Source organism: Bubalus bubalis, chromosome 18 (genome assembly GCF_019923935.1).
Source record: "Bubalus bubalis isolate 160015118507 breed Murrah chromosome 18, NDDB_SH_1, whole genome shotgun sequence".
In the NCBI taxonomy this organism is placed as follows: domain Eukaryota; kingdom Metazoa; phylum Chordata; class Mammalia; order Artiodactyla; family Bovidae; genus Bubalus; species Bubalus bubalis.
In genome coordinates this window covers 59,592,454-59,615,863 of record NC_059174.1, presented here as the reverse complement: position 1 = coordinate 59,615,863, position 23,410 = coordinate 59,592,454, and the positions used below count along the sequence as shown (strand labels likewise).

At 43.3% G+C, this 23,410-nt stretch overlaps 2 protein-coding genes across 5 annotated transcripts in view; both read left to right on the top strand.

Moving 5' to 3' along the window:
* The window catches only part of LOC123327520 (zinc finger protein 665), a 392,317-nt gene that overhangs the window by 139,764 nt on the left and 229,143 nt on the right, over window positions 1-23,410 (top strand). The window lies entirely within an intron of this gene.
* The window catches only part of LOC112580424 (zinc finger protein 160-like), a 60,386-nt gene that overhangs the window by 6,238 nt on the left and 30,738 nt on the right, over window positions 1-23,410 (top strand). Inside the window, exons 2-4 of one of the 4 annotated variants that reach the window (XM_045163331.1) lie at window positions 6,264-6,334; window positions 11,077-11,203; window positions 17,882-21,363. In XM_045163331.1, the coding sequence (XP_045019266.1) occupies window positions 6,278-6,334; window positions 11,077-11,203; window positions 17,882-19,767 (2,070 nt within the window). In that variant the 5' untranslated portion in view covers window positions 6,264-6,277 and the 3' untranslated portion in view covers window positions 19,768-21,363. Of the gene's footprint in view, window positions 1-6,263; window positions 6,335-11,076; window positions 11,204-11,373; window positions 11,452-11,668; window positions 11,924-17,881; window positions 21,364-23,410 lie in introns of those variants that run through there. The other 3 variants (XM_045163332.1, XR_006640199.1, XM_045163333.1) reach the window with 3 other exon arrangements.

The window sequence follows — 23,410 nt, the reverse complement described above, 5'->3', positions numbered from 1 at the left end:
CGTTCTCATGGTCAGTCTGTCCTGGTCACATTCACTTAGTCCTTGTTCATAGACACCAAAACCTTCTCTGTCTCGAATCTTAGTTTCTACGCCTGCTTTTTTGGTCATTAAATCACCGTGGCCCTTGCTCTTTCTGTTCTTTCAGGTCTAGGCCAGCGAGGTCTCCCCATCTCCTTCCCATATTAACCAGGTTTGCTGCCCCTATATTAATCACCTTCATCAGAAATGCCCTTGTCCTTTGACTGTTGGAGTCTTTCCTCTTTTCCCTTCATTGAAGGATGCACCGTGTTCCTCTTCCTCCCTCGATGCTCACAGCATCTCGTTCTGGAGGTGAGGACTAGGAACATGGGCTGGGCTGAAGAAATCTCAGGGCAGACAGAGGGGACAGGATAGGTGATGATGGTTCCTGTATCTCTTCTGGACATTTCAACTCTAATTGATCCTTACTCCATGTGGACACTTAATCACTGAAAAGGAAAAAGATGTGGGGCATCCTAATGAGCCCGATAGATCTAGTGTCTTGAGGTGTCCCCATGTTTTAGTCTGTTGTGTCGCTGGTCACTGCAGCCCCCAGGTTTTCTAAGCTCTGACCACCCAGGGAACATCTTGGACTGCAGCCAGTTCATCTGCTCAGAGCAGGGGATGCTGAGTTTACTGTGGTTAGAGTGGCCAGAAGGTTTGGAATCCAAGGGGATATGAAGGAGTCCCCCCCTCACCCCCCTCCTTAAAGATCTGGGATATGTTCCAGTTATCTCCCGCTCGGGAGAACAGGGGTCAGTGAGACTGGGGTCTGTCTATCTTTGTTAATTCTTTACTGAGCTCAATCCAACCAAATCTCAAGGGCCTGTTAAACTTTCTGATATCCCAAGTTGCGATATCTGATATCCCAAGTCAGGTTTTCCCAGGAGGGTCAGCTCCTTGGTCTCTGTACTGAGTGCCGAGTGTCCTTGGTTTTGCAGCTTGTGCGCAACTCTGTTGCCATGCTCATGCCCTTGGTCTCTGCTGTTTATCCCTCTTGTTCAACCATGCATGAAGAGGTATAAAAATGGGGGAAAGTGAAGGGGAATTGGTCAGAGTCTCCAGGAGGGTTTTGGGAGCAAGAGTAGGCCTCTGGATGAACCCAGTGAATTGGGGGAGGGGGGTGTGTATATGTGTGTGTGTGTGTGAGAGAGAGACATTCATACTTGTGGGATCACGGGGTGTGTGGAACTGTTGACAAAAGTGGTCTCAGTTCTACCTGGAGGACCTGAATGTGGGCTCATGGCCAATTGTGGGCTGTGTGGAATGGTGGGTGTGCCATAGTGTCTTAGGTCAGTTTCCCTGGGGCACAGATGCTGTGACTGAGGTTTGCATGACTGGGTTTCGTTGGGAAACAAATGATCACACCTCTGAAGGAAAGAAGGAAGGAAGTGGAATTGGGAAGAGGCCTGTTACTCTGCCACGTGTTAGAATCAAGGCCTGAGCTGAGTCCACAGGATGGTCTGGGTGCAGGAGGATGGGCATAGTGGTCCCAGAGAAGGGGGATGGGATCCAGGAGGTGCCCCACGGCACCCCCTCCACACAGTGGATTTTCTGGTGTCTTTAGGGAGGGCAAGAATCAGACCCATAGAATAACTGTCATTAAAATTCGGGAGATCACTTTGTGGATTACCTATAGTTTTTCTGTTAGTTTAAGTTACTAATGAAGAAGATTTCAGATGGAAGGTAAAAAAAGAGAAGTTGGCGTGTTCCTTGTAAGATCTTGAAGTTGCATTGGGGCGTGTGCATCAGCCTACACATCTGTCTTGTATTATTAGATTTTGGTGATGACAGTTTGAGGCTGCTGGGGTCACTGTGACTGATAAGATGTCTTGAGTCTGGTCGGTGTTTGGGTGTCTTTGTGTGTATTATTCCATCATTAAAACAGGAGTTGTTAAGGCTTGGAACCTTCTGGGGATTGCCTAGCAGGATGGGTGGATTATTACTAGGTCTCTGGGGAGTGTGTTGGCCCAGATGCAGGTTTGGAAGTTTCTTTCAGCCTCAAAGGGTAATGGTTGGACCTCAGCTTTGATGGCAGAAGACTTTTCCATGATGCACTGAAGGCTTGTTCTTAGAATCCGAGGGTTATCAGCTCCACAGGAACCTGTAGTACAGAGGCTTATTCTGGAGATGACGCAGCTGCTACTTGTTGCTGCCAGCGCAGTGGATTCCTCTACTGTTCTCTCATACGTCTTTACAGGTCTCGGGCGTCTGCCATGTACATGCACAGTACAGTTAATGGTTGTAAACGGTTGGAGGCAATGCAAATGGTACCTGGAAAACAGTACAGAGTTACCCAAAGATTAAAAATAGAACATGCATAGGATCGCGCAAGCTCACTTCTAATTATATAGCTAAGAAAAGCAAAATTTTAAAAACTGTTTATGTATTTGGCTTTGCCTGCGTCCTGCAGGATCTTTGGTTTCAGTGCACCGACTTTCTAGTGTGGTGCTCGGGCTTAGTCCCTCCGCCGCCCGTGGGATCTTAGTTCCCCCACCAGCGATTGAACCCACATCCCCCACAGAGCTAGGCAGATTCTTAACCACTGGGCCACCAGGGAAGTCCTGTGCAAAAATCAGTATTTTGCAGGAGTAACCTGCACTCCCGTAACCCATACTATATGATTCACAACAGCCATGTGTTGTAGAAACAACCTGAATGTCTGTTTTCGGCCTAGTGGGTGATGAAACCGTGATGTGTGTATGAGACAGGCTGGGCCCTGGGACCTTTTACTGCAGTTCTTGGACCTGGACGAACGTCTTCTCCGGCAACAGACCTCAAAGAAAGTGTAATTGAACAAAGAAAGTATAGCCGCATTCATGAGCAGACAGCAATTCTGAACAATAAGTAAAAAGACCACAGACCAAGCTTGATTTCTGAGGCTCCAGAAGCAAAAGCAGGTCACTTCCCGTGATCCCTGCTCACAGCACCTCCGGGGGGCCTGAGGCAGGACAGATCACCTCAGCTTCCTTCCAGCCGTAACCAAAGGGATCAGCTCATCCCCCTTTTTGGGAGGAGCAGGGGCACACACTTCTTTTTCTGTCTCTCCTTACTGCAGCAAGAGTCCCAGAAAGCCTTTCTTGAAATTCCCCTCTGGTCTCATAACTATTTCTATTGATTCAAGAGCCCCAGGATCCAGGTTGAAAACATGTAAGTGTAAGTGTTAGTCACTCAGTCATTCAGACTCTTTGCGGCCCCAGGGACTGTACCCTGCCAGGCTCCTCTGTCCATGGAATTCTCTAGGCAAGAATACTGGAGTGGGTTGCCATTCCCTTCTCCAGGGGATCCTTGCAACCAAGGGATCAAATCTGTCTCTTCTGCATTGCTGGCATATTCTTTACCTTCTGAGCTCCCAGGGAAGTCCTCATTGGTAACCCAGGCAAATATACACACATACTTGTAATGACATATTCAGTTCAGTTCAGTTGCTCAGCCATGTCTGCCTCTTTGCCAGCTCATGGACTGCAGCATGCCAGGCTTCCCTGTCCATCACCAACTCCCAGAACTTACTCGAATTCATGTCCATCGCATCGGTGATGCCATCCAACCATCTCATCCTCTGTCACCCCCTTCTCCCACCTGCAGTCTTTCCCAGCATCAGGGTTTTTGCCATTGACTTGGTTCTTTGCATCAGGTGGCCAAAGTCTCAGAGTTTCAGCTTCAGTATCAATAATTCCAATGAATAGTCAGGAATGATTTCCTTTAGGGTTGACTGGTTGGATTTCCTTGCTGTCCAAGGGCCTCTCAAGAGTCTTCTCCAACACCAGAGTGCAAAACCATCAATTCTTCGGCACTCAGCTTTCTTTATACTCCAACTCTCACATCCATAGATGACTACTAGAAAAACCATAGCTTTGAGTAGATGGACCTTTGTTAGTAAAGTAGTGTCTCTGGTTTAATATGCTGTCTAGGTTGGTCATACACATAGCTTTTCTTCCAAGGAGCAAGCGTCTTTTAATTTCATTGGTGCACTCATCATATGCCGTGATCTTGGAGCCCCCCAAAATAAAGTCTAACACTGTTTCCACTGTTTCCCCAGCTGTTTGCCATGAAGTGATGGGACCGGATGCCATGTTCTTAGTTTTCTGAATGTTGAGTTTTAAGCCAACTTTGTCACTCTCTCACTTTCATCAAGATGCTCTTTAGTTCTTCTTCACTTTCTGCCATAAGGGTGGTGTCATCTGCATATCTTAGGTTATTGATATTTCTCCCGGCAATCTTGATTCCAGCTTGTGCTTCATCCAACCCAGCATTTCGCATGATGGGCTCTGCATGTAGGTTAAGTAAGCAGGGTAATAGTATACAGCCTTGATGAACTCCTTTCCCAATTTGGAACCAGTCTGTTATTCCATGTCCAGTTCTAACTGTAGCCTCTTGACCTGCATACAGATTTCTCTGGAGGCAGCTCAGGTGGTCCAGTATTCCCATCTCTTTAAGATTTTTCCACAGTTTGTTGTGATCCACACAGTCAAAGGCTTTGAATAAAGCAGAAGTAGATGTTTTTGTGGAACTCTCTTGCTTTTTCGATGATGCAGTGGATGTTGGCAATTTGATCTCTGGTTCCTCTGCCTTTGCTAAATCCAACTTGAACATCTGGAAGTTCACAGTTCACATACTGTTGAAGCCTGGCTTGGAGAACTTTTAGCATTACTTTGCTAGCATGTGAGATGAGTGCAATTGTGCGGTAGTTTGAACATTCTTTGGCATTGCCTTTCTTTGAGATTGGAATGAAAACTGACCTTTTCCAGTCCTGTGGCCACTGCTAAGTTTTGCAGATTTGCTGTCGTATTGAGTGCAGCACTTCCACAGCATCATCTTTTAGGATTTGAAATAGCTCAACTGGAACTCCATCACCTCTACTAGCTTTGTTCATAGTGATGCTCCTTAGCCTGACTTGACGTTGCATTCCAGGATGTCTCGCTCTGGGTAAGTGATAACACCATCGTGGTTATCTGGGTCATGAAGATCTTTTTTGTACAGTTCTTCTGTGTATTCTTGCCACGTCTTCTTAATATGTTCTGCTTCTGTTAGGTCCATACCGTTTCTGTCCTTTATTGTGCCCATCTTTGCATAAAATGTTCCCTTGGTATCTCTAATTTTCTTGAAGAGGGAGCTAGCTTTGCCATTCTGTTGTTTTCCTCTATTTCTTTGCATTGATCGCTGAGGAAGGGTTTCTTATCCGTTCCCGTGTTGATGGAGATTTTTGTCACTTGGAACAGCTGGGGTGAATGTAGAGAATATTATGCTAACCGAATTAGGACAGACAGGGTAAGACTGATATTCTATGTGCTCGCTTATCTGTAGAATGTAAAAATGTGAAACTCACTAGTACCAGACAGTGGGATGGTGGTAATCTGGGGCTGGGGGGTGGGGAGGTTGGGGAGACGTTGGTCGAAAGGTACAGACTTTGAGTTGTAAAATGAGTGGGTCCTGGGGATGTGTGTGCAGCACGCTTACCGTTGTTATCCTATTCTGTTACTGCCTGCTGGGAATTTGTCAGGAGAGTACGTTGTCAGTATTTTCACCACACACAGAACGTGGGAATTTGGAGATGATGGATGTGTTGGTTCGTGGATTGTGATAAATATTTCACAGTGTACACGTGTCACATGATCACATGGGGTATGATATATGTACACAGAACCCTTCTCCTTAGTCTCAGTAAAGCTGGAAAAGAAGAAAGTGGGAGGTGGCCTGGACTTAATCCTTCACTAGTGCTCAACACAGGCATCACATGAGATCATGAGGCATTTTGCCCAGGCATGTTTTGTACCCCTCCCCCAACAGACATGCTCCTCAGGTTCTCATGTGGGGCCTCGCCCCAGGAATGTGCACAGGCCACAGATGATTCCGATCTGGATCCTGCATTGAGCACCAGGGCTCTTAGCCTCCACTTCTGAGACTGAGATCGGGCCCTGGGGGAGGGGAGGGCACTCTGCTCTGAGTGGGGCTGGACCAGGGCCTACTGTGTGACCTGAAGGGGATCATGGGGTCAGCGGAGGTCCCCCTGCTGCTGTGGACATGAAGCCTCACCAGGAGGGGAGTGTGATCCGAGGGAAAGTGTGGGAAAGTCCCGTGTTGGTCTCTCTGCGGGAATTGACCATCTTGAGTCTCTCCTGAGACAGTGGCCACAAAGCACTGTCTGTTCCACACGGTGAGGGCTTCCCTGTGTGTATGGTTGGGGCTCAGGAAGGGGGTGTGTTGACCATATGCATTAAACAGCATGTTTTCAACTTTCATGATAGATCTGTGAAGACTCATGGACGAAGGAGCCCAGAAGAGGAAAGAACAGGAGTCAGGCATGGCTCTTTCTCAGGTAGGGTCATATTCTCAGTGGATTCTCACACTGCCTTCCTGAAATGCCCTTCTCTGGACTCGCTAACCGTGTCTGACTCTGAAGCATCCTGTCTGACTCCAGTACACACACACTCACCTGGGGCCTTCCCTCAGGGTCTGTCGTCTCCACTTAGATCCCGCCTCCCCATGACCCGGTGACGTGGACCTTGTGAGGAGGCTCCCCTGAGCACCATCCTGGGCAGGGCTTCTCACCCATGGGTTGGAGATGGGGTCTCGGTGCTGTTGGGCAGCAGGGGTTGCTTAGGGCCCATCTGGATGCGCTGTCTGCTCTCTCTTAACCAGGGTAAAGAAGCTGTATGTGGACCTCAGGTATTAACATGTACAGTACACGGTAAAATCGGCCAAAGAGGCCAATGAGGGGAAATCAGTTCTGACTTTTTATAGTACATTTAAAACTAAATGAGCACCTCCTTGAACACTTAAGTTTTTGGGAATGGAATGGAACGTTCAGAGAGAGATGTCAGGGCTAGGGAGTGTTTCGTTACACCGTCTAATTTAAACTGTGAAATCAGGCTTACTAATTTTTTTTTCTTTCTTTTTTGACCACATGATGCAGCTTCCAAGGTCTTAGTTCGCTGAGTAGGGATTGAACCTGAAGCCCTGCAGTGGAAGTGAGGGATCTTAACCACTGGACCATGAGGGAATTCTCCAACTTTACTAGTCTTGATTCAGTATTTTCTTAATGGAATACAATAATAAATTGTGGAGTTTATTAATAAGTACATACCTAAAATTAATGATAAAAATCACATTATTATTTTTAAAATGTATTTATTTCCTGTACTGTATCTTCATTGCTTCAGTGTCTTTTCCCTAGTTCTGGCGAATGGTGGCCACTCTCTGGTTGCAGTGCTCACGCTTCTCATTGCAGTCGCTTCTCTTGTCTTGCAGCCCAGGCTCTAGAGTGCGCTGGCTTCATTAGTTTCACCTCCTGGGCTCTACAGCTGTGGCTCAGGAACTGAGACTCATTGTCTTAGTTGCCTCTCAGCATGTGGGATCTCAGACCAGGAAAAAACCCACATGTCTTGCATTGCCCAGTGGATTCTTTACCATACACCGTAGGGAGGGCCACATATTTTTAAATACAGGTGTTTTATAAAGATTGGAAGAAATCTTCTGTGTGTTATTTTCTTCTTGTATTACTTTTTATTTGTTTTGAACTAGAATAAGATAATGTTGACGAATTCCTGGTGGTACAGTGGCTAAGAATATGCCTGCCAATGTAGGGTGCGTGGGTTCCATCCCACGTCTGGGAACATGCCTCAGAGCAACTAAGCCCATGGGCCACAACGACTGAGCCTGTGCCCTAGAGCCCGGGATCCAAAACTACGGAAGCCCACGCTGTCTAGAGCCTGTGCTCCAAAACAAGAGAAGCCACTGCAAGGACAAGCCCGGGCACTGCAGCTGCAACTAGAGAAAGCCCACTCACAGCAATGAACACCCAACATAAGCAAAAGAAATAAGCTTTGAAGAAGAAATAGAATGTTGACAGTTACTGAATGAAGAAGTGAAATGAAGGAAGAGAATGAGAACCCACTCCAGTATTCTTGCCTGGAGAATTCCATGGATAGAGGAGCTGGCGGGCTGCCGTCAGCGGGGTTGCAAAGAGTCTGGCATGAGTAAGCAGGTAAAGAACAACTTCCACACACAGTAGACTGAGCTCTGAAAAACAAATCTAAGTGTCTAGCTTTCCGCCGGCAGATTCTTCAGTGACTTCCAGTAGCTTTTGGAATAAAGTCCCAAATCCATAGATCTTGCATAAATTAGCCTCTGCCTGGCATCACCCCATGTACATTCCCTGTGTGCCAGTCATACTGGCTGACTTTCTGTTCAGTAAATATCTTCCTGCCTCAGAGCCGGCACTCAGGCTGTTCTCTCTGCTTGCAACACTCTTCTGTTTCCCACCTTGCCAATCCTAAGTGTTTCTTCCTCACAGAGACCTTGTCTGATTTCTCAGTGTAGCTTAGACTTTCTGTTTAATCTTGTCTTAGCACCGGGCCTGTGTCAGAGCACTTATTTCAGTAGTAACGTTAAAATTGTGGATGAAATCGGCTGGCTGGCTGCTAGATGATGAAATTGGCTGGCTGGCTGCTAGACTGTAAGCTCCATCATGTTCACTGCTATATTTCAAGGTTGACGCACAAAGCTCACGCTGAATGAATTTTGATAGAATGAAAAAAAAAATAAAGACAATCTTTATGTTTCAATCAGTTGTGTGTTTACACATGCATGCATGAATGCATGGATATATAACTCCGTGGTTTTATTACAAAAACATCCTCTCATAAATAATGGTGTATGCTTTGTAGCAGTTTCAGTTCTATCTTAAGTGTATTTCATGGTGTTAAGTTTTTTCTGCATCATCACATGAATGATGTAAATTGTAGTAAGATTACTGACATTGTGTGGGTTGTGATGGGAGAGGGTGTGACCCTGTATCGTGACCATTTATGCTGTTCTATTGTATTTCAGCTTCCTTGAACTTGTTTCAGGTATTTTCAGGAAACTCTCTGTGAATGCTCTTTCCTTCTCTGGTAGTTAACTGGTTGATTCTTTAGGTTCAGTTGTCACTCCCAACCACCTGAGCTCAGGTGCTGTTGGCTCATTTCTTAGCAGTTTGATCTGAGCGATTTGTTAGAGTGACAGAATTTACTCTCTAGGGTGACTGCAACCATGAAATTAAAAGACGCTTAATCCTTGGAAGGAAAGTTATGACCAACCTAGATAGCATATTGAAAAGCAGAGACATTACTTTGCCAACAAAGGTTCGTCTAGTCAAGGCTATGGTTTTTCCAGTGGTCATGTATGGATGTGAGAGTTGAACTGTGAAGAAAGCTGAGTGCCGAGGAATTGATTCTTTTGAACTGTGGTGTTGGAGAAGAGTCTTGAGAGTCCCTTGGACTGCAAGGAGATCCAGCCAGTCCATTCTGAAGGAGATCAGCCCTGGGATTTCTTTGAAAGGATTTCTTTGAAGGAAGTTTCTTTGAAAGTTCAGCAGTACTTTGGCCACCTCATGCGAAGAGTTGACTCATTGGCAAAGACTCTGATGCTAGGAGGGAGTGGGGGCAGGAGGAGAAGGGGACGACAGAGGATGAGATGGTTGGATGGCATCACTGACTCGATGGACGTGAGTCTGAGTGAACTCCTGGGGTTGGTGATGGATAGGGAGGCCTGACGTGCTGCTATTCATGAGGTCGCAAAGTGTCGGACACGACTGAACGACTGAACTGAACTGAACTGAATTTGGACACAGATCTTTCTCTAACATCCTGTTATATTGATGACAGGTTCTTCCGTGTAAAGTCTTTAGGATAATGCTTAGTGTGTAGGAATTGCTGAAACATCTGTCGTCAGTGTGATGATGTCATTATCATCACAATGTGTGCTCTTTAAAAATCAGTGTGTTTTCATGTTCATCACAGCACTATTTATAATAGCCAGGACATGGAAGCAACCTAGATGTCCATCAGCAGATGAATGGATGAGAAAGCTGTGGTACATTTACACAATGGATTATTACTCATCCATTAAAAAGAATAGATTTGAATCAGTTTGATTCAATTCAAATTCAATTCAAATCAGTTTGAATCAGTTTTAATGAGGTGGATGAAACTGGAGCCTATTATACAGAGTGAAGTAAGCCAGAAAGAAAAACACCAGAACAGTATACTAACATATATATATGGAATTTAGAAAGAAGGTAATGCTAACCCTGTATGTGAGACAGGAAAAGAGACACAGATGTATTGAATAGCCTTCTGGACTCTGTGCGAGAGGGCGAGGGCAGGATGATATTGGAGAATGGCATTGAAACGTAAAATATCATATGTGAGACAGATCACTAGTTCAGGTTTGATGCATGATACAGGGTGCTCGGGGGTGGTGCACTGGGATGACTCAGAGGGATGGGATGGGGAGGGAGGTGGGAGTGGGGTTCAGGATGGGGAACACATATACGCTCATGCCGGATTCAAGTCAATGTATGCAAAACCAATACAATATTGTAAAGTAAAATTAATTAATTAAAAAATAAATAAAGTCACTGTCATCTCTGAAGACACCAGTCTTGCTGTAACTCATCTAGATAGTGAATGCCACTCAGTCTTGTCCGACTTTTTGTGACCCCACGGACGGTAGCCTAGCAGGCTCCACCTGTCCATGGGATTTTCCAAGCAAGAATACTGGAGTGGGCTGCCATTTCCTTCTCCAGCGGACTTTCCCAACCCAGGGATCAAAGCCGGGTCTCCTGCATTGCAGACAGATGCTTTACCATCTGATCCACCAGGGAAGCTAAAGTAAACTTAATTAATTAATTAAAAAATAAATAAAGTCACAGTGGACTTTGTCATCTCTGAAGACACCAGTCTTGCTGTAACTCATCTAGGTAGTGAATGCCACTCAGTGTGTTGAATGTTAACACTTCTGCATAGACAACCCAGTCTTGGTTTTAATTTCTGTATTTTTCATGTATTGTCCACATACATGACAAATTCATGTTGATTGCAGGATATCATAATCTTAGGAAAAAGAGGAAATTATAAATTAGATTGCAGACCAACAGTTTGCTTCAAGCAGCTTTTAAAGTATCTATCAGAGTATTACTTCATCTGAATTGAGCTTTACCCCTCTCACCTCTTCTCGTTTTGTGTGAAACTAAGAATCTTCCTCAGGGCCCATTGGTGAAATGTGTTTTCATTTCAGGCACAGTTGACCTTCAAGGATGTGTTCATAGATTTCACTCCTGAGGAGTGGGAATGCATGGACCCTGCACAGAGGACCTTGTACAAGGACGTGATGGTGGAGACCCTCGGGAACCTGCTGTCTGTGGGTGAGGATCACTTCCTTCTGAAGTGGGGATCTGCCCTGGGGTACCTCTGCATGTTCCCTCTGTACCTTTTGAGATCTCCCGTTTTTCTTGACTAAGCTTAAAACCTTGTTGACTCACACATGTAAAGCTTCCTGATTGGCATCAGGAGTTTAAACTTGTCTTGCCTTCAGGTGACCAGCCCACTGTGTGATGCACAAGGAGTTTCTCCACAGCTTGAGTGTTTATAAAGCTGATTTCAAACTTTGAAATATCCAGTTGCCTGTTTTCTAGCCCTGTGTTCTTGGTTCAGTAGTTCTTAGATAGGAACTAGATACCTGCTGCATGTTGTACTGTATATTATACTATTTCCTGTGCATTCAGAAGGAGGCAGATAGTAAATTCATTAGAGAAGTATTTTTCTGTCGGTTTATAATGTCCTCACTCCTTGGCTGACAAAAGAACTGCATTCTACACCTGCCTATGCAGGAGACACGGGTTCGATCCTTGGTCTGGGAAGATCCCACACGTCACAGAGCAGCTACGCCTCTGTGCCTCAACTACGAGCCAGCACTCTAGAGCCTGGAAGCTGCAACTACTGAGCCCACGTGGGACAACTACTGAAGCCCATGCACCCAGGAGAAGCCGCAGCAAGTGAGGAGCACGAGCACTGCAACTGGAGCGTAGCCCCTACTTGCTGAACTTGGGGAAAAGACCAAGCAGCAGCGATCACTCACCCGAGCCAAAAGAAATGAATACACCAATGTATTAAAAATAACAGATACATTGATTAAAAAAAAAAAAAAAGAGGTTGGATTCTGGAAGAAGCCACAGTATATGGCATTACTTCCAAGTAGGAAGTTCTGTTTCTGATCTGAACATTATCTCCATTCTTGTGGCAGAAGGAAGAAGACCCCTGGATTGTGGAGAATGAAGTGCTAATAGCAGACATCCAGATGAGTGGGAAAGTATCCACAGTGTGCTCACAGGTCAACTGTCACAAGGACAGAGAGGAAGCCACACCATTCATGTTGTTTGGGAAACTCTCCAAGTGGGAGAGTTCTGTGAGAAAACAGATGTTTAATGTTTGTGAACTCTCACAGGAGATTTTTCTTCTCCCTAACTTACAGCTCTGTTCTTCGACATGTGAAATGTACAGCACCCTCCACTGGTGCTGTAGCACCCACAGAGATGAAGGCAAGATTTTTTTTTTTTTTTTGCCTGTACTGGTTCTTTTTTGCTATGTGGTCTTTTGTCTATTTGAGACGAGAGAGGGCTACTCTCTAGAGCGGGAAGCACAGTTACTCATTGTAGTGGCTTCTTTTGTTGTGAAGCACAGGCCCTAGGCACACGGGCTTGAGTAGTTTGACCACACAAGCTCAGTATCTGTGGCTCATCAACTTAGTCTCCGTGACATGTGAGATCTTCCCAGAACAAGAATCAAACCCATGTCTCCTGCATTACTAAGCAGATTCTTACCATGGAGCCACCAGGGTGTTAGGGAAATTAAATAAATAGTCTTGTTTAGGCTTCAAGACAAAGCAGTGCATTCCTCTGACCTAGCTTCTAGCCTGCATGGAAACTGCCCTGAGTGTGAATGTCCTGACTGTCTCCTGTGAGTTCAAGTCTTGCAGCACCATAGATAAGATAGAGGACAAATCTTGAGATTGTTCAGCCTTTGCAGGGGCCCTTGCCAACCAAGGCCCAGGCTTAGCACCATCCAAGGCCCAGGCTTAGCACCATCCAAGTTGGATCCTTCTCTCTGCCTGCTGCTGCTAAGTTGCTTCAGTCGTATCTGACTCTGTGCAAAGCCATAGACGGCAGCCCACCAGGCTCCCCCGTCCCTGGGATTCTACAGCCAAGAACACTGGAGTGGGTTGCCATTGCCTTCTCCAATTCTCTCTGCCTACTGTGAGGTAAATAAAGGTAACTTAAAACTGCAAAAAAGAAGTATGCGATTTGTGAGGATGATTATCTATATTACAATGTCACATTATATTTTGGCTGATCAGATCTTCACTTTTTAAGTCGACTCTCTTTAGCCAGCCCGCAGCTCCAATAGTGTCCCCCACTGCCCTTTTTCTCTCCATTCTTTGTCCTGTTGTGGCTTTACACCCCTCCCAACCCCTCTGCCTCCCTCTCCATCAGCTGGTCCCCTTCTAACTGCCCCTGTCTCTGAGGGGGGAGCGGGAGCCCAGGTTCCCCCACCCTAGCAAGTTTGTTAACCCCTTTAGATTCTTGTGATCAAAGACCCCCATCTCCCTGGAGAGACATTCCAAGATTTTTATCAGTCCTTCTGTCCCTGTTATCACAGTCAATTTGAGCACTGTTCAATCTGTGTTGTAGCCATAAAGCTGCCACTATAGAAAGGAAAGATAACTTGTTTGATATAGGATGGCCATGATGTTGTTTAAACTCTGGAGAAAACTGGTTAAGATGAATTTTTTTTTCCTTTGAAAGTGCAAAACCGGTTCTTTTTACATGTGGAATTAAAAATAGCAAGCTTGTTAAAAAGGCATGCCAAAAAAAATCTTAAGGTTAACCTTTGCCAGGGCTTCCCAGATTACTCTAGTGGTAAAGAACCTGCCAGCCCCTGGGAGAGACACAGGAGACGTGGATTTGATCCCTGGGTAGGGAAGATCCCCTGAAGACTGAATGGCAACCCACTCCAGTATTCTTGCCTGGAGAGTCCCATCATGGACAGAGGAGCCTGGTGGGCTAGAGTTCACGGGGTTGCAGGGGGTTGGACAGGACTGAAGTGAACTTGCATAGCGTGCCACCTTTGCCATGTCCTTGAAATATGTAACCCATTTTTCCAGAGATTTCAGTCTTGGGCAAATTAGAATTTTAAACCATGGTGCAGGGGGGTGGGAAGGAAAGGGTGAAAGAGAATTTAAATCTCAAGCAGGAAAGTATGAGAGCTCTCATGTCTGTCAATCTGCATTTATGTTTGTCTCAGTGTGTGTCTTTGTTTTTGGATAATATTGCTAAGGTTAATTTGTAAATGAGCTCTAATTCAATTGTGTGTAAAAAAAAAAAAAAAAAGTAAGCACATCCAAACCAAATAATTACAAGAGAAATTAACCTAAATGAATTTCAGTTCACGTGAATTGGGAAATATTCAATATTAAATATCTAGTATTAATGTTTGTTTGCTAATCTAATTAAGACATGTCTTGAGTCTTCAACATTGTCTAATACTTTTGTTGTACCTAGGTTTAATGTTAAGCAAGTTTGTCAACAGTTAAAGTAACTCAGGTGAAGAAAGTTTTAAGGAAAGAATGTAAATGCAATTGGAGCTTTTAAATAAACTCTAAGAGAAGGCAATGGCACCCCACTCCAGTACTCTTGCCTGGAAAATCCCATGGACGGAGGAGCCCGGTAGGCTGCATTCCATGAGGTTGCTCAGAGTCCGACACGACTGAGTGACTTCACTTTCACTTTTCCCTTTCATGCATTGGAGAAGGAAATGGCAACCCACTCTAGTGTTCTTGCCTGGAGAATCCCAGGGACGGGGGAGCCTGGTGGGCCGCCATCTATGGGGTTGCACAGAGTTGGACACGACTGAAGCGACTTAGCAGCAGCAGCATTAAGAATGATTATACTTTAGAAATGTCTGTCTAAAATAGTCTCTCCAGATTTGAATAACCTGAACTCCTGCTGCTTCAGCTAAGTCACTTCAGTCGTGTCTTACTCTGTGTGACCCCACATACGGCAGCCCACCAGGCTCCCCCGTCCCTGAGATTCTCCAGGCAAGAATACTGGAGTGGGTTGCCATTTCCTTCTCCAGTGCATGAAAGTGAAAAGTCAAAGTGAAGTCGCTCAGTTGTGTCCGACTCCTAGCGACCTCATGGACTGCAGCCTACCGGGCTCCTCTGTCCATGGGATTTTCCAGGCAAGAGTACTGGAGTGGGGTGCCATTGTCTTCTCCAACCTGAACTCCTAGGGTTGTGCTAAACTAAGTAATGAAAGTCCATTGATTATCTAGGTCATTTCCAAATAAAATAAGATTCTGAAACACAGATTACTGAAAACTCATTTCCTCTTACAGACAAACTAAAGAGATTTTGGACTATTAATGAATAAGTTTGGTGCCACCCTGAGACATTCTCTATAAGAAAGCAAGTATTCTTAGACATTATCACTGGTATTTATGTTCACCAGGCTACAAAATGCTAATATATCTGATAGCTCATGGTTGCTTAAGGAAAGTAAGACGTGTGTTTTTAGTAAGAAAGTTATGAGAAATGTGGGCAATCACCTTGCTTTGTCCCCCCTGGTTAATTTGTCTCAGGACCCTCCCCTTGGGTACACAGGCACACCCTGGATCTTGAAGTAAAGGCTTCTCAGAGGAGCAAAACTCATTATGGCCTGGAATGATCCTCTGACTTTTAACTCCAAGGCACCTTTCTGCACTTCTGTATTGTCTCCTGTATCAGACAGGGTGTTTTCCTTTCTTTGTCCTTGCTATGATTATTCCCTTGAATTAAGAGACAAACTGGCTGATTACCCTGTTTTTGTTGGCTGTAAGTTCCTCAACTGGAGCCGACCTGTCTCTTATCTCAAGGCATGCAAAGAGGAGGGTAGCTGATTGTAGATGTCCAACCTGCAGCCCTTCCAACTCCTACCTCAAAATTACATTTTATTAAGGAAAATGGAAAGTACTTCTGACTTACAGATGGCTGTTTCTAAATGAACAAAGTGATTTTTTTTTTTTTTAAAGAGAGAGGTTTCATGGAAAGTGGACTCCAAGAAAAGAGATCCCAAAAGGCAAGGTCTTTATATGTTCTGCAACAATCTATCATTTGACTGCTGTCAATTTTGTTGCTTGACTTTGGGTAGTATGTGATGAGGTATTTCAAAGGTATTTACTTCCCCTTGTCCCCCTCCTGTGGTAATTAGTGCTGTTGCTGCTACTGGTGCTAAGTCACTTCAGTCGTGTCTGACTCTGTGTGACCCCATAGACGGCAGCCCACCAGGCTCCCCTGTCCCTGGGATTCTCCAGGCAAGAATACTGGAGTGGGTTGCCATTTCCTTCTCCAGTGCATGAAGGTGAAAAGTGAAAGTGAAGTCGCTCAGTCCTGTCCAACTCTGAGCGACCTCATGGACTGCAGCCTACTGGGCTCCTCCGTCCATGGGATTTTCCAGGCAAGAGCACTGGAGTGGGGTGCCATCACCTTCACCAATTAGTGCTGTTAGGTGGCACTAAAAAAATAAATAAATAAAATAAAATTTATTTATTTTTGTCTTTGTTGCTTCAGGTCTTTGTTGCTTCAGGGGATTTTCTCGACTTGCAGTGAGCAAGGGCTACCCTGTAGTTACGGTGCATGAACTTGTCATTCTAGTGGATTCTCTTGTTGCAATGCCTGGTCTCTGTGTTTGCTCAGTAGTTGTGACTCCCCAGCTCTAGAGCACAGAATCATCATGTGTGCCCTACAGGCTTAGCTGTTCTCAGGCATGTGGGAATTTCCCAGATCAGGGATCAAACCTGTGTGCCCTGCACTAGCAGGCGGATACTTTACCTCTGAGCCACAAGGGAAGCCCCAAAGCTTGGAAGCCCCAAAGCTTGTTCCTTTACATATATCTTGGAGCCAATGAACTGGGTGAGTTTAGATTACTGTGTAGATAGGGAGTTGATGTATTGAATGATTATTGTGTAAGTAGAGAATTTTTCACTTACAATATAACTGACACGAACCACTTGTTAATGTCATAAAATGCCTATATGTCTATCTACTGATAGATTTCTAAGAGGTATTTGGAAAAGTGTTTATTTTTTTATTTTTTAAATTATTTTAGGGAATTCCCTGACAGTCCAGTGGATAGGATGCAGTAGTTTCACTGCAGCTAGCTTGGATTTAATCCATGGTCAGGGAACCAAGTTCTCAGAAGCCACATGGTCCAGCAAAAAAAAAAAAAAAAAAAAAAAAAACCATATATATATATATATATATATAGTTTGCAGAATTCTTTATTTTCTCAATGTAGTATTTTTTGAACAGTTACTAACTGCTATTTATTTTTTGCATTATTCATTAGAATGCTTCTTTTGCATTATTTACTATTCCAGTGTGTTGCCTGATTGATGCTTGTTTGCTCAGTTGCTCAGTCCTGTCTGACTCTTTGTGATCTCATGGACTGTAGGCCACCAAGCTTTCCTATCCATGGAATTTTTTTAAGGCAAGAATAGTGCACTCGGTTGGGATTTCCTGTTCCAGGGCATCTTTCCAACCCAGGGATTGTATCCCCCTGTGCTGTGTCTTCTGCATTGGCAGGCAGCTTGTTTACCACTGAGTCACCTCTCTAGTCCTTTAAATATGTATAAACATGCATAAAGTGTGTACAATATACCATTAGTTTCTCCTCAATTATGAGACAGCAGTGTGTTTAGTACAAAGTAGGATGATTTTTGAGGTCATGGTGGGACAATATGTTTTTTTTGAGAATGACATGAGTTTGCATAAATGAATGTTTTCTGATTCTGTTTGAAACTACACTACCCTAAAATTAATTTGAATTAAATATGATCATTCTTTTTTAAAGAGTTCTATTCCTTTAGTGGTCTATAGTTTTAAGATCATCTTTGCGAAGATGCGTAATTCTGTTAGGATGGATATGACTTTTGGTATGAAAGTCATGTGTTTGACAAATTATTTATGAATTGTAACTAATAGAATGTCTGTGGTTCTTTATGTCTTGTAGATATGTCTCAGATAGATATGATCAAGAAATTACAGGCAAAAGCAGACAGTGGTAAAGGGGAAATTTTTCAAAGAGTGATGTTTGAAAGAGCTGAAAGCCTTGAAAGCAAAGATTTTCACCTCAGGAAGATCCAGGAAAATATAGATAACCTTGATTGTCTGCAGACAGATGATGAAAGAAATGACAAAGGATTGTCTACATCCCATAACAAAAACCTCACTGATGGAAGAGATCATCATAGTAGAAGTGATGCAGAAAATGGAACTTTTGAAAGGCACGGGTCAAGCTTTCAGGATGGATTGCAGATGATGCAATCTGAAGGGATAATTTTTGAATGTAGTCAAGTTGTGACAGACGTCAGTGCCTCAGGTTTATCATCTCAGAGAACTCGTAAAGATGAGAATGCTGTTATGCATCCTTCAGAACTGTTACGAGACCATGAAACACAAAATAAAGGACCTTACAAATGTAATGAGTGTGACATAACCTTTCTTCAGGACTCAGAACTCACTAAACATCAAAGAATCCATACAGGAGGAAAACCATATAAATGTGACATGTGTGGCAAGGCTTTTAATCAAACTAGAAAACTTGCAATTCATTGGAGAATTCATACTGGAGAAAAACCACATAAATGTGATGTGTGTGGCAAGGTCTTTAAGCAAGCTGCAAAATTTTTAATTCATTGGAGATACCATATGAGAGAGAAACCATATAAATGTGATGTATGTGGCAAGGCCTTTAGTCAAACTGCAAACCTGGCAGTTCATCAGAGAATTCATACTGGAGAGAAGCCATACAAATGCAATGTATGTGGCAAGGCGTTTAGTCGTAGTGCAAACCTTACTGTTCATCGGAGACTTCATACTGGAGAGAAACCATATAAATGTGATGTATGTGGCCGATGCTTTACTCAAAACTCACAACTTGGAGTTCATCGGAGAACTCATACTGGAGAGAAGCCATACAAATGCAATGTATGTGACAGGGCGTTTAGTCATACTGCAAGCCTCAGTGTTCATCGGAGACTTCATACTGGAGAGAAACCATATAAATGTGATATATGTGGCAAGGGTTTCAGTGTAAGTTCAAGCCTTGCTGTTCATCAGAGAGTTCATACTGGAGAGAAACCATATAAATGTGATGTATGTGGCAAGGCTTTTAATCAGACTGCAAAACTTGAACTTCATCAGAAAATTCATACTAGAAAGAAATCTTATAAATGTGATGTGTGTGGCAAGGCATTTAGTCATACTGGAAACCTTGCTGTTCATCGGAGACTTCATACTGGAGAGAAACCATATAAATGTGATATATGTGGCAAGGCTTTCAGAGTAAGCTCAAACCTTGCTGTTCATCGGAGAGTTCATACTGGAGAGAAACCGTATCAATGTGATGTGTGTGGCAAGGCTTTTAGTCAAGCTACAGGCCTTGCAGTTCATCAGAGAATTCATACTGGAGAGAAACCATATAAATGTGATGTATGTGGCAAGGCCTTTAATCACACTACAAGACTTGAACTTCATCAGAGAATTCATACTGGAGAGAAGCCATACAAATGCAATGTATGTGACAAGGCATTTAGTCATACTGCAAACCTTACTGTTCATCGGAGACTTCATTCTGGAGAGAAACCATATAAATGTGATATCTGTGGCAAGTGTTTCAGAGTAAGTTCAAACCTTGGTGTTCATCGGAGTGTTCATACTGGAGAGAAACCATATAAATGTGATGTGTGTGGCAAGGCGTTTAGTCATACTGGAAACCTTGCTGTTCATCAGAGAATTCATACTGGAGAGAAACCATACAAATGTGATGTGTGTGGCAAGGCGTTTAGTCGTAATGGAACCCTTGCTGTTCATCGGAGAGTTCATACTGGAGAGTAACCATGTGATTATGGTATATGTGCCAAGGCTTTCACTGTAAGTTCAAGCCTTGCTGTTCATCAGAGAGTTCATACTGGAGAGAAACCATATAAATGAGGTATATGTGGCAGGGCTTTCAGTGTGAATGCAAACCTTGCAGTTCATCAGAATTCATACTGGAGAGAACCTTACAAATATAAAAATTGTGACAAACCATTTAGGCACAGTCATCCATAACTCATCATCAGGCAGTTCAGACAGGAGAAACCATATAAATATGATGTATATGGCTGGTGCTTTACTTGAAATGACTTAGAAACCATTGGAGAATTCATACTAGAGAGAAATATTAGAAATGTGACAGTTGTGAGAAACATATTAGTGCAAATGTTGTGAGTGTGACAAAGCCTTTAGTCAAGTGTCTAGGCCTTATAATTCATCAGAGAATTCATAGTGTATTGAAAACATACAAGTGAAATGAATATGTCAGAGTTTCTAGTGCATGTTCAGCATTAACTGCCCATTAGGCAGTTCATACATAAGGGAAACCACGGAAGTGTTATTTATGTGGCAAACCCTTCAGTGACAAGAAATGACATTGCAGATCATCTGAGAATCCATTCTGCAGTGAAAACTTACACATGTAGACAATACAGTAAAATATATCAACTTTCTGACCCTCAGAAAATTCAAACTGTAGGAATACTACACCAATGTGTTAGGTGTGGGAAAGCTTTGATTATCTGATCAGCCTAACTCACCATCCGTTAATTTTTTTTTCTTTTTTTTACAATAGTGTGATGGTTTTTGCTGTATATCAACATGAATAGGCCATAGGCATACGTATGTGCCCTCCCGCCTGAACCCACCTCTCTCCCCACCATATCCCTCCAGATTGTCTGCGAGCACTTGCTTGTACATCAAACTCCCGCTGGCTCTTTTACATATGTTAATATATATGTTTCAGTGCTAATCTCTTAAATCCTGCCATCCTATTTCTTTTTTTTTTTTTTTTAATAGGTTTTCCTTAGCATTGCTTTTTCTATCCACATGTTATGACCCAGTTTTAATGTTTAGTTTACATTTCTTTCCTGCTTTACACTAACAAATACATAAGTCAATAGGTTATTTTGAGACTTTTGTAACATTAAAATGCATGTAGACGATGACAGGGAACATAGTGGGTGCCCTGTAAATGTAAAGAAAGACAGTTCCTTTAGGACTTGAGTTCAGTCAGATAAATCACATAGAAACAGTTACAGATAGTGCCAAGTTGATAATTTTGGTGAAAAAAATTCTAGTGTCTTCTTAAGACTTTATATTTTACAATGTGCTTTGTTGTCCACAACTGACAGATCTTTCAGGAACAAACAACAAAGAAATGAGAGAAAATATATTACAATTTTTCAACAAGAAGTAAATTGCCTAACTACCGTCAGGTGATCATATAGTAATCTGACATTCCATTTCATTAAAGTATTTGCTTAAGTATTATATATTATGATGTAAGCAACTTTTTCTCATATAACTATTTGAAGCTTTGTCATCATAAGCGTGGAACACAAAGTTTTATAAAGAAGTATGCATTTCTCATTAAAAGCTTTTTTCTTTCTTTAATAATCTTTAAAATTTATTTTTGGCTATGCTAAGTCTTCATTTTGCTGACTTCTTTCTCTTTTTACAGCAATCAGGCTATGAATTCTCCACATAAACTTGGCTGGGATATGGTTGGAGACTGGCATTTTGATGCTTCTTTTGGTCAGTCCAGAGGACTCAATGTCTTTTTGTTTTTTTGGCTGTACTGAGCTTTTTTTTTTTTTTTTTTTTTTTACTGTACGTGGGCTTTCTCTAGTTGCAGCAAGCAGAAGTGACTTTCCAGTTACTTGTGTACAGGCTTCTCATTACTGGGGTTACTGTTGTTGCAGAACACAGGCTTTAGAGCACAGGCTCAGTACTTGTGTTGCACGGGCTTAGATGCTCTGAGGCATGTGGTATCCTCTCAGACCAGGGATCAAACCTGGGTCCTATGCATTGGCAGGTAGATAATTTACCACTGGACCACCATGAAAGCTCTACTCATTATCTTTTAACTGTGCACTATGTATGTTAATACACTGCAAACAAAATTGGGGTCATCAACCAATAACTGAGAGATCTGAAACCAGGATAGACTCCCGCAAACTTCTCTAGACTTGCTGAAGAGGTGGGTGTACCCAAAAGACCCGTCCTGAAATACCAAGGCCAGAATGTCCAAAGCACAGTATGGTGCCTGCTTTTCTCCATCCTACATTCCCTCAGGGTGCACTTTCGCTGGGCCACTGCAATGACTAATAAGTTTGATCCTTGAAGAAGTGGAATGTCAAGGCATTTTTCTCCTTGGAAGTGTTAGTATGAAGTAGCCCTTTCTAAGAGTTGTGTGCTTCACATTCTAGCTTGTCAGTTCAGTTAGTTCTGTCGCTCATTCGTGTCAGCCTCCTTGCGACCCCATGAATTGCAGCACGCCATGCCTCCCTGTCCATCACCAACTCCCGGACTTCACTCAGACTCATGTCCATTGACTCGGTGATGCCATCCATCCATCTCATCCTCTGTCGTCCCCTTCTCCTCCTGCCCCCAATCCATCCCAGCATCAGGGTTTTTTCCAATAAGTCACCTCTTGGTATGAGGTGGCCAAAGTACTGGAGTTTCAGCTTTAGCATCAGTCCTTCCAATGAACACCCAGGACTGATCTTTAGAATGGACTGGTTGGATCTCCTTGCAGTCCAAGGGACTCTCAAGAGTCTTCTCCAACACCACAGTTCAAAAGAATCAATTCTTCCGTGCTTAGCTTTCTTCACAGTCCAACTCTGACACCCATATGTGACTAGTGGAAAAACCATAGCCTTGAGTAGACGGACCTTTGTTGGCAAAGAAATGTCTCTGCTTTTGAATATGCTACCTAGGTTGGTCATAACTTTCCCTCCAAGGAGTAAGCATCTGTTAATTTCATGGCTGCAGTCACCATCTGCAGTGATTTTGGAGACCAGAAAAGTAAAGTCAGCAACTGTTTCTACTGTTTCCACATCTCTTTGCCATGAAGTGATAGGACCGGATGCCATGATCTTCATTTTCTGAATGTTGAGCTTTAAGCCAACTTTTCCCACTCTCCTCTTTCAGTTTCATCAAGAGGCTTTTTAGTTCCTCTTCACTTTCTGCCATAAGGGTGGTGTCATCTGCATATCTGAGGTTATTGATATTTCTCCTAACATTCTTAATTCTAGCTTGTGCTTCTTCCAGCCCAGGGTTTCTCATAATGTACTCTGCATATAAGTTAAATAAGCAGGATGAGAATATACAGCCTTGGCATACTCCTTTTCCTATTTGGAACCAGTCTGTTCCATGTCCAGTTCTAACTGTTGCTTCCTGACCTGCATACAGGTTTCTCAAGAGGCAGGTCAGGTGCACTGCTATTCCCATCTCTTTCAGAATTTTCCACAGTTTATTGTGATCCACACAGTCAAAGGCTTTGGCATAGTCAATAAAGCAATAATAGATGTTTTTCTGGAACTCTCTTGCTTTTTCGATGATCCAGCAGATGTTGGCAATTTGATCTTTGGTTCCTCTGCCTTTTCTAAAACCAGCTTGAACATCTGGAAGTTCACAGATGTTGAAGCCTGGCTTGGAG